The 13,448-nt window shown below is 33.0% G+C and overlaps 1 protein-coding gene across 1 annotated transcript in view; it reads right to left on the bottom strand.

Annotated features, from left to right (window-relative positions):
* The window catches only part of LOC130584614 (dystrophin), a gene marked incomplete at its 5' end in the record, with an annotated part of 165,056 nt that overhangs the window by 38,995 nt on the left and 112,613 nt on the right, over positions 1–13,448 (bottom strand). The window contains one exon of the mRNA XM_057384700.1: positions 290–484. Within this exon, the coding sequence (XP_057240683.1) occupies positions 290–484 (195 nt within the window). The remainder of the gene's footprint in view (positions 1–289; positions 485–13,448) is intronic.

The following is a 13,448-nucleotide window of genomic DNA, read 5'->3' as shown; positions in this document are numbered from 1 at the left end:
TCCCTCTCCATCCTTTCTCTACCATTCAAGGATGTAATTTGCAGATACCTTAATGCTCTTGTCCATGCAAATACAGATAAAACAGATAAAARTAAATGAAYRCTTCAGTGTTTTTGATATTTTGCCCCAATGTACCCTCAYATATAAACAACTGCAGAAAGGGGTTCACACCACAGAAAGGGGCTCAGCCCTTGAAAAAGAATGTCTAATAATGAGCAAAGGCTGCCAGGATACAGCAACCCCAACACGAGGCCACCCAGTCATTGTAAAGAAAATCTTTCCATCTTACCTTGAGACACTCTTCTTGTTTGAAGAGATCCTCGCAATCCTTAGCCTGCAGGACAGGAGAATTAAGGCGCTCTTCCACTTCGGACAAGGCTTGCAGRAGGTGAAGGATCTCTGCCAGGTATGTAGAAGGCACGTGAGTGGTTTCCACAGTCCTAGTTTCAGTCATCACAAAAGTTGTATCTTCACGAACTGTTTGCTGGTATAGATATACAACAGAATGCTTCCTTTAGTTTTTTTAATACCAAACCAACTTATAACTTAATGCAATTTCCAGTTCACAACCCAGAAACAACCAAAAGTAACTTCCAAGGAAAAATGCAGGAAATATTTGAGGTTTCTGACACAGATCATTCATTCTCCACTTGTCTGTTTGTAAGAGCAGGTACTGAAATTAATCCATGTAAGAGAGTGAATTTTTTTTCTTCTACTCTCCAAAGAAAAGCAGATAGGAAACGCATAATTATGGTGTTACTAAGATTTTAGTGCAAGCGTTTTCATTTTAAATCATCACTCTGTCTGAAAAATCTGCCCTTCATTATAAAAATTGCATGCATGCCAGGTCTAAAATATTAAATAATTTCAAGTTATCAAGTAAAATAATGAGTTATGTACTAGACACAATTCCTTAAATAAAATGCAACACAAAACAACTACGTCAGCTCTACACTTTCAACACTATAYTTAAAACTTGCTCTTTAAACTAGGAAGAATGATTTGGAATTTTGTGATTTGAAAGGTCTTTAATGCATTCTTATTTTTCTAAGAAAACTCATCAACACACCTCTTCATTAAGGYAGGATTTTTTGTTGTTGTTTTGTGTGGTTTTGTATTTGTTTAATCTGGAAAAATATGAAATAGACACCCTATTCTGGAAGCACATGCATACACCAAATGTAAAGACATCCTAGAATGCTTTGGTTCTGAGAAAAACATTGATCTATGGCACTGAAAGCCTACTGACACATAAGGTGACAAAAAAGTGGCTGTTTATATAAATTCTCTGTATTTCCCATTTGGTTTGTTAATGAATTACAGATAAAAATGTAATAAAAGAAGTGTGCTTTGGAGCAGGGATTGGAACCTGTGATTACTTCTTTAACAAAACTCTGGATATTAGATCACCTGTATATCCATTAGAAAAAGCAAAATTTAAAATATCAATTATTTGTGGTTTCATAGGTTTGTTTACAGATTCCTACTGTGGAGCCAAGATCCTTTCTGTTTGAAGTCTGTCTTCTCAAAAATATAAACTTTAATTATTAAGGACCTCTAAGAATTTTACAAGTAATTGTTGGTAAATATTTAAAACTTCTATTATTTAGAAGCTTCCCTCCTAACAGAAAAGTAAGGATTTTGGAGCCATTTATGTGAAAGGCAATTGATCAATGATCCTGAAGAAAACAATACCATTATTTATCTACACRGTATGCAAAAGAAAACAAATATAAGCACACACTACCTCAGCAAGGTGTCTCATTTTAATTCAGGACATATTTCTCTCTTCAGTTACCGAGCTGAGTCATCTGGTTCATCAATTTTCTTTAGAGTYTTAAAATATGCATATACACACTCGAGAAGATGTATGCATATTACATACAAAGCCCATAAAGTTATCTGTAGACTTGTGTAATTCTGTTGCATTTCTTATGCAAATTTAATTGCTTTGCTTACACTTTTCTCACTAAACGACTTTCTCWGTACATCTGCTAACACTGAAACCTCTCTAATTACCACATCACTGCTATAACTTTTATTATTTAAAATAAAGTGCTTTAAAAAAATTGTGCTTGCCCCCCATATGTTTCATGAATCACACACAAATATGCAAAAATAACAGTTTACTCCAGTGAACCTAAAGGAAAAGTTGTCCCAACTGATTAGAAAAGGTGAGAATCTCAACAGGCCACTGAGACCTGCATGCAGCAATAATTTTAATTCCTAAGACTACACGGTGCCACTTTCACACAAAGCAATGAACTTCAGAYCCACACATTTTAACTATGACTGCATTTTTCTTTTTGACTCAGAGGACAGAATATTTCTATTCACAGTAATGAAAAGAGCATGCTAGGTGTGCAAGGTTTCTCACTCAAAAAGAGGTCACATGAATATGTAAAGCAGCATACAAAATACAATTAATTTCTATAGTTGTATGAGATTAGTCTACCTTTTTCAACCCAAAGTTAGGCTAATAAATGTATGCACACATGTGCACATGCATGTATTTAGATAAAATAAAATCTCTGCTTTCTCACTCTAAACAATTTCTGAAACTACAAAAAAGCCAAGTGGAAATCAGATGTGTGAGCACTTCATGGATATCACACTTTATTATTTCTCGTGGCAAAATCTACCTTTCAATTCCTGCTATGAAGAAAAATGGGTTGTGTGCAAACGTATATTCCCACTGCCCTTCTGGGAAACTTTAAATTAATATTTCTCATAGATGGGTGATTACTTGTATAGTTCTACTATTGTTTATAATGTTATTGGAACTGTAAAATACTACAGTCAGAGAAATAAATAAATAAATAAACAAATGAACACAGGGATGGATMTTTAGAGTAGAGGCCTATCCAAACCTGACCTCATATTTATTTAATCTCTTATTCTAAAAATGAGTCACAGTCAAAATATATTATTTCCTGAACACTACTTAAATAAAAGTGTTGAAAATTTTATACTGCTTTAGAAATCAGCAATTTTATACTGCTTTAGAATCTAGAAATCTATCTTTCCTGCACTGACAGTATCACATAGAACCCACAGCAGAAGTTGGCATCTTGCACCAAGGAATGGAGGGTAAGGCATATCCAGAACTGATCATTTCAATCAGCAAAGGGGAACATTTTCAGTTTGCCCAACATTCCCTGGAACTGCCTAATGATAGAAGATAAAACAGGCAGAGTCCTTCCTTATATCCTGGACAAGCATTTCTTTGATGGAAATGCAAAGCTGAAACTGAATCATATCCTAACAACGTAGTGAGACAAAACTTACAAAGGGAGATCACAGCAGCTGGGAGCACCTACCATTAAAATAATATTAATTCAGTCAAGGCATATGCAATTGCTACTGCCAAAAAGAGTCATCAGAACCATGGCTGGTCAAGATTTCATAAGGATTAAAAATCAATAGGCAAGTGGAAATTAAAGGTTTAGATAACCGTTCAAAAATGGGATTGGAAAAGTTGAATCTGATAAAGTGGTGGAATGCATTAGAGTTACTTTAAAATACTTAAAATATTATTTAAATCTTTAAATTAAAACTATGTAATAAAAAATAATACAAATAAACTGTTGAGTGATTGGGAAATGCTGGGGTGACTGGCCATTTCCTATGTTACTATTTCTGTAAAAAATATTTAAGTGATATTATTTTTTTCCCTTGATTGTCAGTAATATAATGATGCACAAATTATTTATAGTCTTCAAAAAATCAACTTCTTTGTAAGGTTTAACATTTTATGCATCGTTTTGTACCAACATTATCATGTCTAGCATACTAAATTGAATTTTTTTCCCAATCATTACATAATTTTAATTTAGGGAAATAATTCTTCCATGCACATGACTCCACCCAAACTGATTTTATTGGTAGTTGCCATGCCCTATCAGGTGCAACAAAACTGTAGGAAACAAATTCATGAACTGTCCCTTGCAGGGAAGGCCAATAAGCCATACCAAAACAAACCAACCAAATAAAGCAACAAAAACCCCAACAAAAAAGTACCAGAATAACGCAGGTTTTGCCAAGAAATTCACATTTCTTCTCCAAAGAAACCCTTGTGATCATCCCTGCCTACTGTGGTGGCATCAGAGCTAACAAGTCTTGAAGAGTGCTGTTAATTTCCTTTTAACAGTGGAAAATTCAGTGTTAAAGCACCTTTCACCAGTCCCAGTGCATCCATTTCCTTTCCTCTTTTTTCCAGAGGGAATAATCCCAACATCACTTTTGCTGTTCAAGGGTTTACACCCAAAAAGCCTCCAAATTTTTTGTGTCAGATTTTGACAACTGTTCCATTTTTGATCCCTTCTCATGATAGACCTTCAAACCTCGGTGTCTGTGCTTTTGATTTAATAACTTCACACAAACATGGGAGGAGTAAAGCAGTAAAACACTCCCATCAGCACTGCTGCACCTCCACACTGCTCCTGGCAGCATCCTCATGGGAAGGTCAAGGAGAATTAAAATATTCTCCTCTTCCTGAACTGAAATAATACTTGAGAAATTATTCTTTACAAGCAGCTGTATATGACAGCGCAAAAAGTTGTCACCTCTGCAGAATAAACATGGGTGTGGTACAAATAGGAGAAAAAAGGAGCAGATAGCAGACACCTTCTGGACAAAGGCAGTGATACCTCTAAGAGTCAAAAAAAAAGTGATTTTTGTAGTATTTACTAGCCCATGTTCACCATCAATATAGCAAATAAAYAATTATGACAAAATGCTATCAGAGGATAATAAAAGCACTTTAAATTACATATTTATAAAAAAAAAAAGCTTTTATTCACCCATTCCTATGCCAGCTGTGAGGGATGAGGTCRGCTAACATTCAGAAAAAATAATTCTGTCTTCAGTGTTGATAACATATCTTACCTGTTAGTGTGTATATATGTAGGAAGATCAAAATTATACTAATAATATGGAATTTTCACTATTGGGGTGGATGGCCTTAGTCAATCACAAACAAGTTATCTATCAGTACAAAAAGAAGCACCTCTTTCAAGTCCAGAGAGACTTAAATCTTCGATGCAGGAATAAAAATTTATAAATTCCTCATGTAATTCTATGAAGACAAGACTTTAAAAGGCACTTGGAAACAATAAAATATCCGTTAAATATTGGGGGAAAAAATAACATAAATATTGTCTCATGTATATGATGTTTTTTTTTTTTTCCTGTACTCATGTTGAAGAGTAGCTGCAGGCCACAAAATCCTACACATTGCAACACTTAAACCACATAGTTTAATGCTTGTGTCTGATTTAATCAGTGACTTATATAAAAAAAATAGAAACTTTAAAAATACACATGACTATTTTCAGCACTGTTCTTGGACAGAGAGTGCTTTATGTCTGCACAACACTTCTCTGCTAAGGCATAACTTACTTGAGAAAACTGCTTTAACAGTTTTTCTTCTGTGAAAAAAAAAAAAAAATTACTTGATCCATACATAAAATTAAATAATGCCAGCCAAAATGAAGCTACTCCTAATAATGACACTCATTAGAAAACATTTCAGTACATTTTGGCCTTTAGGAATAGCAGTAGAAAATTGGAGGTTTTGATTTTGAAAACCATCAATCAACAGACATCAACCAGCCTGAATCTAATTCCACTTATCTTATTTAGCCCCTTCATAACCTGACTGAAATGCAAAAGTTTTCTCTGTAAGAAAATGTCTCTTTCCTGTACATACAGGCTTAAATTATGGGATATCTCCCAATACCTCAGATAGTTCTACAGTACTCTGATGAGTGTTTTATTGCTCCTATTTAGATGTGACAGAGACAGGGGAAGAGAAGAAAGATACAGACAAAAGCTATAGCAATTAAATAAGAATATTAAAAGCAGAGTATTCATAATTGTAACTTTGGTTTCTTTTTCTTTAATATGTACTCAAAAACTGTGGCAAAGCATTTTGGCGCCACAGCCAATCTTTGTTCCTCACACCCTCATGCTTTTGGAGCACTCTTGCATGTCAAATACATGCTGAGTATTTTGTCAAAKACATGCTTTCTGAGCTGCCAAACAATGTTTTTGTTTTATTCTGGCTTAGATGAGCTCYCCTCAAGCTGAGGCACAGCTGCACCTTGAACTTAGCTGAAGCTTATTTGATAATTTACCCAGCTCTCCTTGCTCGGGACCTGTTAACATGTACAGAAATAAAAGAGTAAGATGATTCAAATAGAAAAATAAAAAAATAGAAAAATAAAAAGCAAATAGAAAAATAAATTAATTTCAACTATTATGAGACAGGGGGAGAAGACTCATGCAATTCAGTGTATGTGATATAAATAATTCTTTTCAGAAAAGAAAAGAAAAAAAATGTGTATCTCATCTGCAATGTCACCACATGCTGAAGTAAAACAAAGTAGAGTGGCATTATGACACTATTGACTAATTGGAACTACTGGGGTACAGAAAGTATCTCTTGTTTTAAATAAATTATGCATATATCTTAATGACTTCTGATAATGATGGCATATCTCAATCTTAATAATTGCGGTAGAGCAGAACTGACAAAGAAATCTGCATGTCTGTCATGTAACTTTAAACAGACATTTGTAACATTATAAAAGAGTATATCTTGTAAATATTTACAAAACACTGCTCAATCCATGMAGTCAGTAGGATTGGGGGGGATATAGGACTTTAAGTACCACTGAGCCAAAAGAGAWAGCCATTGTCAGTATTAGAACAAACTCTACATCCTAGGCTGGTGTTCAATAAGTATTTTTAAAAAGTTGTTTACAATTTTGCTGGGGTTTAACTGGAAAATACCTTTGTWATTGATTTCTGTGTGTTACCTTCCAGCAGACAAAATAAATTTGGAAGTATTTAGATGCTAACTACAGAAAACATAAATCCAGAGGAGTTAGYCATTTCTTGCATTGATCTTGTAATTTTTTACACCTAAAAAAATACATACAGACATTACACATGTCATACTTCAGTAAATATCTACCTGACACTTCAGAAAATTAAACTCTTGTACACRGTCCTGTAACCCTGTAGCGATAATGTCCAGTTGTGACAGGCTCTATTGATTTTGTTAAACCAGTAWCAGCCACACAGCAGGAAATACCCAAAAGAATAGAAGGAATTTAAAAYTATTTTTTCCYMAAAATAGAATTTCAAAATTGTGTTTCTTGGACAGWGATAAGCTATARATGTGAAACAGTGACAATAATGKCAGAACTAGTGTGACACAATTTGCYGGAAGTCARCCTTCTCAAGAACAGATTTTGGCCAATGCAAATTCATTTAATGATTAATTTAATAAGACTACAGATGTGCCACAATCTTAGATTTAATTTATGCTGCATGAAAATTAGGGCAGACTAGAGTATGTGTGTGTAAATATTGACTGATCACGAAGAACCAATTTCTGTTAGGTAAAGCTCAGATATGTTAGAATACAAACTATTGATGTCTGAATTGACTAAACCATTTTGAAATTGACTGCTGATTTGTGATGCTAACTTTCCAGATATTTATGCCAACTACATCTGTTAGGAAATGTTGACATAATTTAGAAAATAAACTAAAACTAGCACTAAAGTGCCACATTCACAAAGAGTGCAAACAACTCCAAACAGCTCCAAAGAGCAAAGTCTTAAACTCTGACACCTTCCAGAAACATTAGAAAGTGTTACCTTATTATTTTCCATCTTTAATCTATATTTATAGAGGTACAATCATACATAATAAGAGTAGGTTTGCTACTTTAGGCTGATTTTGTTACCTCAAGACAGAGATTTGTTCTTTAAATAGAGGGGGAAAATAATTGCTGTCCATCCAGCGGCTTTGAAAGCTAATTAAATATGCAAAAATAGATATTCAGCACTCACACTGTACATCTACAAATTTGTTYCCTTCTCCACCTTTGTGTTACGCTCAGATGCACCCATGAAAGAAAAACAAAAATAAACCCCCAAAAATCCAAACCAAAAAGCACCCATCCATGCATGATGCTGACATTCTGAATTATAGACAAGAGATGAACATCATCTCCCCAAAACACACTGTCATTTAGGGCCAGATCACTCTGCAGGAGGTCTTTCCCCTTATTATTTAATGCAATAATATGGCCAAGTACTTTTTTGACACTGAAATCCACACCATGTAATTTATTGCACTAATAAATCATAATATACTATAGCAGAGAAAATAAGATGGTAATTAGCTGCCCTGTTTTCCAAATAACTGGGTAATTATAAAGGAGAAAATATTGCAGTAGTGTAATGCTCAGTTTAGTCTGAAAGGGCAGACCACTGGGTTCTATGTTACACATGAGTTTTTAACCAAATGTTGTTGGTCTTATTTCCATCTCAATCACACCAAGAAAAGCAAGAAATGCCTGTGTTTTGGCAAAGACTAAATTTGTATAACCACTTAATATAATTTAAAGGACAAATTTCTGACCCTGATTTATTCCACATTGTAAGAGTTTTCACTCTTATGTGATGAGGTAAAGATGCCAAGTTTCACTTTTAAACCTGAGAATCCAATTTAGATCACTTCACTAGAGTTTAGAACAAATAATGAAAAAATGGCAGAAAAAAAATATTCTCTGTAAAGTTCTGTCACTCATAATATGGGATTTTTTAAACTTGATTCTACTAAAATTCTATAGCTTTGCAGTGATGAGAGTGAATGCTGTACAGAATTAACAAGGAAATGAGAGAAAACAAATACGCTTTAGAAAATATTCAAAACAGTACAGTAAACTGTTCCACTTATATAATAAAAAGCTATGGATTGTCTTCACTTAAATTAAGACAACACTGCATGCATTYCTTTTAGGCAGAGAAGGTAAAGTATATTTTAAAATGCATCAAAGTGACATCAAAGACAATATCCATCTTCAGTAGATACTGTCCCATCTTTCCCATCCCCTTCCTATCTTAGAAAATAAAAGTATTTTAAACCCACTTAAGCTGTTTTGAATATATTTTCTAAGAGAAATTTCCAGGTTGATGTATGCTGGAAAATAGGTGTAAGCATTGTGTGATTCTCTTTCCAAAGTTCCTCATTCATTCTTACATTTTTTTTGCAGACCATAGTCAAAAAAGCCCAGTCTTCATCCACGCTGTGTAAAGCTATTTGTTTAAACTGGTGCCACTGCCAATGTCAGAAAAGTTAAATGGTGTCACAGTTTCACCTCTGTCCTGCTCTTAAGAGACCCAAAGGTGCACAGGTGAACTGGGTAACAATCCATCACTGTAYAGTTCTTTTCTCCAGTAGATATTCTCCTGCTTTGTTTTTCTAAYGTCTTCTCTCTCTTTTATTTCTCTCTCTCCCGCTCATTCCAGAAATAATGAGCTATTTTGCCCCTTCTTCTTGGCAACCACTACTTGTTTATTTAACCTAAGAAACATTTAAGCAAGGATAAGAGAAGAAAACTTCTTTATTCCAGCACCAGTGTTTGTGAAAACAGTGGAAAACAGCAACTGAACACAATGGTTGCACATTACCATTGAATTATCCATATTATTTTGATGCAGACACATAATCAGGACACCAAGTCCTGTGTTTATCTGTGATATATTTATTTAAATTAGAGTTTGATTTATATTTTAGAAAATATCTTGATATATAAACATATTTTAATGGTAAAAAAAATTAAAATATTAAACTAACTACATAGAGCTCCACAGGGAAATATTAACTGAAAATTGCAAGATGCTCTTAAAAGACTGAATGCAAACAAACTCTTGAATTTCATATGTGAATTTGATCAGTCCTTAATCTGGTTCCAGAAGCTGATCACAYACTCTCTCACCTGAAGTGATTATCCAGTTATGAGATATACATTTTAAATTTYTCAATGCTTTATGAGATCTTAAACAGAATAATGTCTTTTATTTGGAAAAATGAAGTAAGTGCTAAAGGTGCTGGTATTTTATCCATGTTGTAGGCAACTATTGAACTTCTCAGACTAAACCACTTACCTTATAAAAATATATACAAGTTTTGTATAGCTATTTTCCTTATTCATTCTTGATCAACACATAGTCTAATTGGTATRAAAAAGACAGTTTCTCCTGTTGTTTATCATTTGATCAATTCTGTATGGCCAAAATCCAGGCCCAAATATTTCAGGAGTAAAATGACCATAAATTTCAATAGAATGCCTTTGTGTGTCACCAATCAAATTACTGAAATTACTTGGGTAAGCCTATTTTTTTTTTTCTTGCATATACAATAATAGATACATAATTTTGACAGATTGCAAGAGATTCTCTTGTCCTAAAAATATTCTTCTTACTATTTCCAGCATGCATAGCTCAGCTAAGAGAGGAAAGCTGAAAGACCACCATAAGAACAGAAAGAAAGTTGAGTATCTTGATAAAATATGGTAATAAGACATATATGAAATAAGAATTTACAGTGTAGGCTCTGCACCTGTGTTCATCTAGAAAATGTTTTCTAATGATAAAGGCTTTCAGCACTCTACACCAGAGCAATTTCAGTCAGCTCAGGAAAATCTAAGCTGAGCCATGACACAAACGTGCTCATAGACTGCTGCAATGAAAACACTGGGGAAAAAAAAAATCTAGAAAACAAAATTTAGAATAATTTAATTAAATGYAATCAATGTAGCAATAACTGATTTTGATCCTGACTTGAATTAAATGATCCAAAYATAGCTTTTTCTCTGCAATAGATAACTATTTTCAACACCCCAAAAGAGTGGTTAAACTGTTTCAGAAAAACAGAATAACRGAAGGTTCAGGTTTTGTCTGCAGCAGAAGGAACTGAAAGCATTTCTGAAAACACTGTGTGACTGCCAAGGCTGAATGATTTCAGAGTCTGCAGAGGTACTTTAGAAATAATTCTCCCTTAACCTCTCTAATGTTATTTTTTACTGATTTTTTTTTTTTTTTTTAATACATGCAATTTTAATGTTCAAAAATTGCATAATGTTTTAGGATTAAACTTTAAAGGCTTGTTTTTCAATAAGTATCTTAAACTGTCACAGATTTCAGTGGGATTTAGTGGTTAATCATAATTTTAAAATATCATAGTAAAACATTCCACTCCTAATAAGATATTCAGATTTCACGACTGATGTTACTACCAGCTGATTTTCTGCCCACTGTTTATTTTCCCACATATGAAGAAACCACTGTGTGAGAGCAGAAACTTGCAAGACCATAAGAGCTCTAATTTTTTTTTTTTTTCCATTCAATGCAATTTTAGGTTTTGTGCAGTTGCATTTATGTTTTTGTGCACCATGTTTAATCTGTAAATGAAATAAACCCACCTTTTTCCCTCTAGAATGTCACACATTATTTGCTTGAACAATTTTCACACAGAGGACCACCATACCAAACTGAGTAATGTCCCAAAAATGTCATTAAACAGAACGTGTATGTTTGAGGTGATACATCACACTCTACTCTCAAAAGTGGTGACAGGAAACTCCTTTTTATAAATATACACCAATATATATTTGTCAATTAGTTGTTGCATATTTACTGCTAGGTATTGGTGAGACAATGAGGATTTTACAAGGATCTATGATTCTAGAAAAAATAAATCCTTCTAAGGTCATGGTGTCCTATATCCTGACAGGTCTTCCCAATAAATACTGGGGAAAARTAAAATCCAGGGGAGAATGATAATTCTAATTTCACACTTTGATATCAAAAGTATATTAGCTCCAACAAAGGTAAGAAATGTAAATCTGTCATTAAGGAACATAATTAAAGGTTTTCTTCAATGCAGTCTTGCTATGTTTATTCAATGAAGCGTAATGAATTGCAAGGCACACAGTAAAACTAAACCCTCACTGATTTATAAYAACAACTTTCAGTTGTTAAATAACTCTTATTGAGTACATCATAAATTATAAATAAAGATGCAGTTTTTGATTTCTTTTGTTTTAAAGAAAAAGATCAATTTTGTATTTTCATTGTATGGTTTTATTCAGTTGTTGGTTAACATAAAAAATCTCCGTGAGAGTTATTTTTGATGGTATATGCATGTGTTCAAGTGAATAGTTTGAATTTTCATTTTTCTTTTGTATTTAAGTCTTGCACAAACAATTAATGAATCCTCACAACATCCCTGTGAGGTAGGTACTTAAGCTGTTTGAGAAAAAAAAAAAAAAAAAAAAAACTTCGAGAAATTAATTGTTTCACTAATTCAGCAAACTCAAAACAGTAACAATAACAAGGCCATTGCACTTCTCACTCTGATTTGGGTCATGAAAATATACTGCCTCTCAAGTCTCAGTAACTTCTGTATAAATTCTAAAATATTTTATATCACCCTAGTAAATGTCAACAGGGCAAGATATTTTTCATGAGAAATGAGAAGGATAAAGTAATTGTCTTGTGTACACGTAAATTTCATTGAATGAAATAGAGAATTGCTAAGAGGTAGCCTTCTTGTATGAAATATTTGAAAATATTTAAAAATCTAACCTTACAAGTTTATAAATATAGTATATAAATTATATATTTTAAGAATAAAAACATGTAATGATTACATGAATTTAAAAAGTTGATGAGTATATTCCTCTGAGAAATTAAAAAAACTTGCYGATGCATCTACCTTACATATTTTAAAGAAAAATGTGCTAAAGTTTATTGATYTGCTAGTAAAATTTTATAATGGATATATTCATCCCCTGTAATGGTAGGTGGTGGGTGACATCAAAAGCACATTGACAGCAGAATGTTTTTATATAAATTGCATGCACAATCCARTTTCTTACTTGATTATGAAAGGAACAAATATATTCATTAAAAAAAAAAAGCCAACTCATTTACAGGACAAAGTGAATCTTGCTCTAGCTCCGTGTCAATATAAACAATCTGCGACTGATTACATCCATCAAGTTTAATATAAACCATAGTAATCTGAATAGCGTAATCAGATGGAACAAGATTTAATAACATACAAACCAAAGTTAATGTTTCTCTGATTGCTTCCATTAACTGCATAACTATCCAAAGTATTAGTTTTACATACACATTATGTAACTTAATATTAGAAAAGTTTCAAATACACAATATGGTACATTATATAGAGGACTATATTTATCAAAGTTTATACATATTGCTGATTTTTGGAAATTTTTTCCTCTTTTAAAACATAGTTTACCATGTATCAATTAAAAATAACACTTCACATATTTAAATTTTCATTATCCTATCTGTATGTTCCCTCTGCAATCTAGGTGCATTTCAGAATAAATAAATACAATTAAATTTTGATGAAACACCACTTTACCACCAACTTGAAGATTACAGAGAGCACATAAAGCAACAGCTTCTTTGAAAGCAAATCTTATCTTCCTTCATATAAAATCAAAATCYCAGAAGACAATGAGCAGAGTAATAAGAAGTGCATAAGCAACCTCTGGTAAACTTCTAAATGGGTAAACAATACATATTTTTTTCATAAATCTGGAATAGTAA

The sequence above is a fragment of the Malurus melanocephalus genome, unplaced genomic scaffold (genome assembly GCF_030028575.1).
Source record: "Malurus melanocephalus ecotype Western Australia unplaced genomic scaffold, MMel_1.1 scaffold_737, whole genome shotgun sequence".
Taxonomy (NCBI): domain Eukaryota; kingdom Metazoa; phylum Chordata; class Aves; order Passeriformes; family Maluridae; genus Malurus; species Malurus melanocephalus.
Note: the sequence above shows the minus strand (reverse complement) of the source record. Positions and strands in the feature narration are given on the sequence as shown.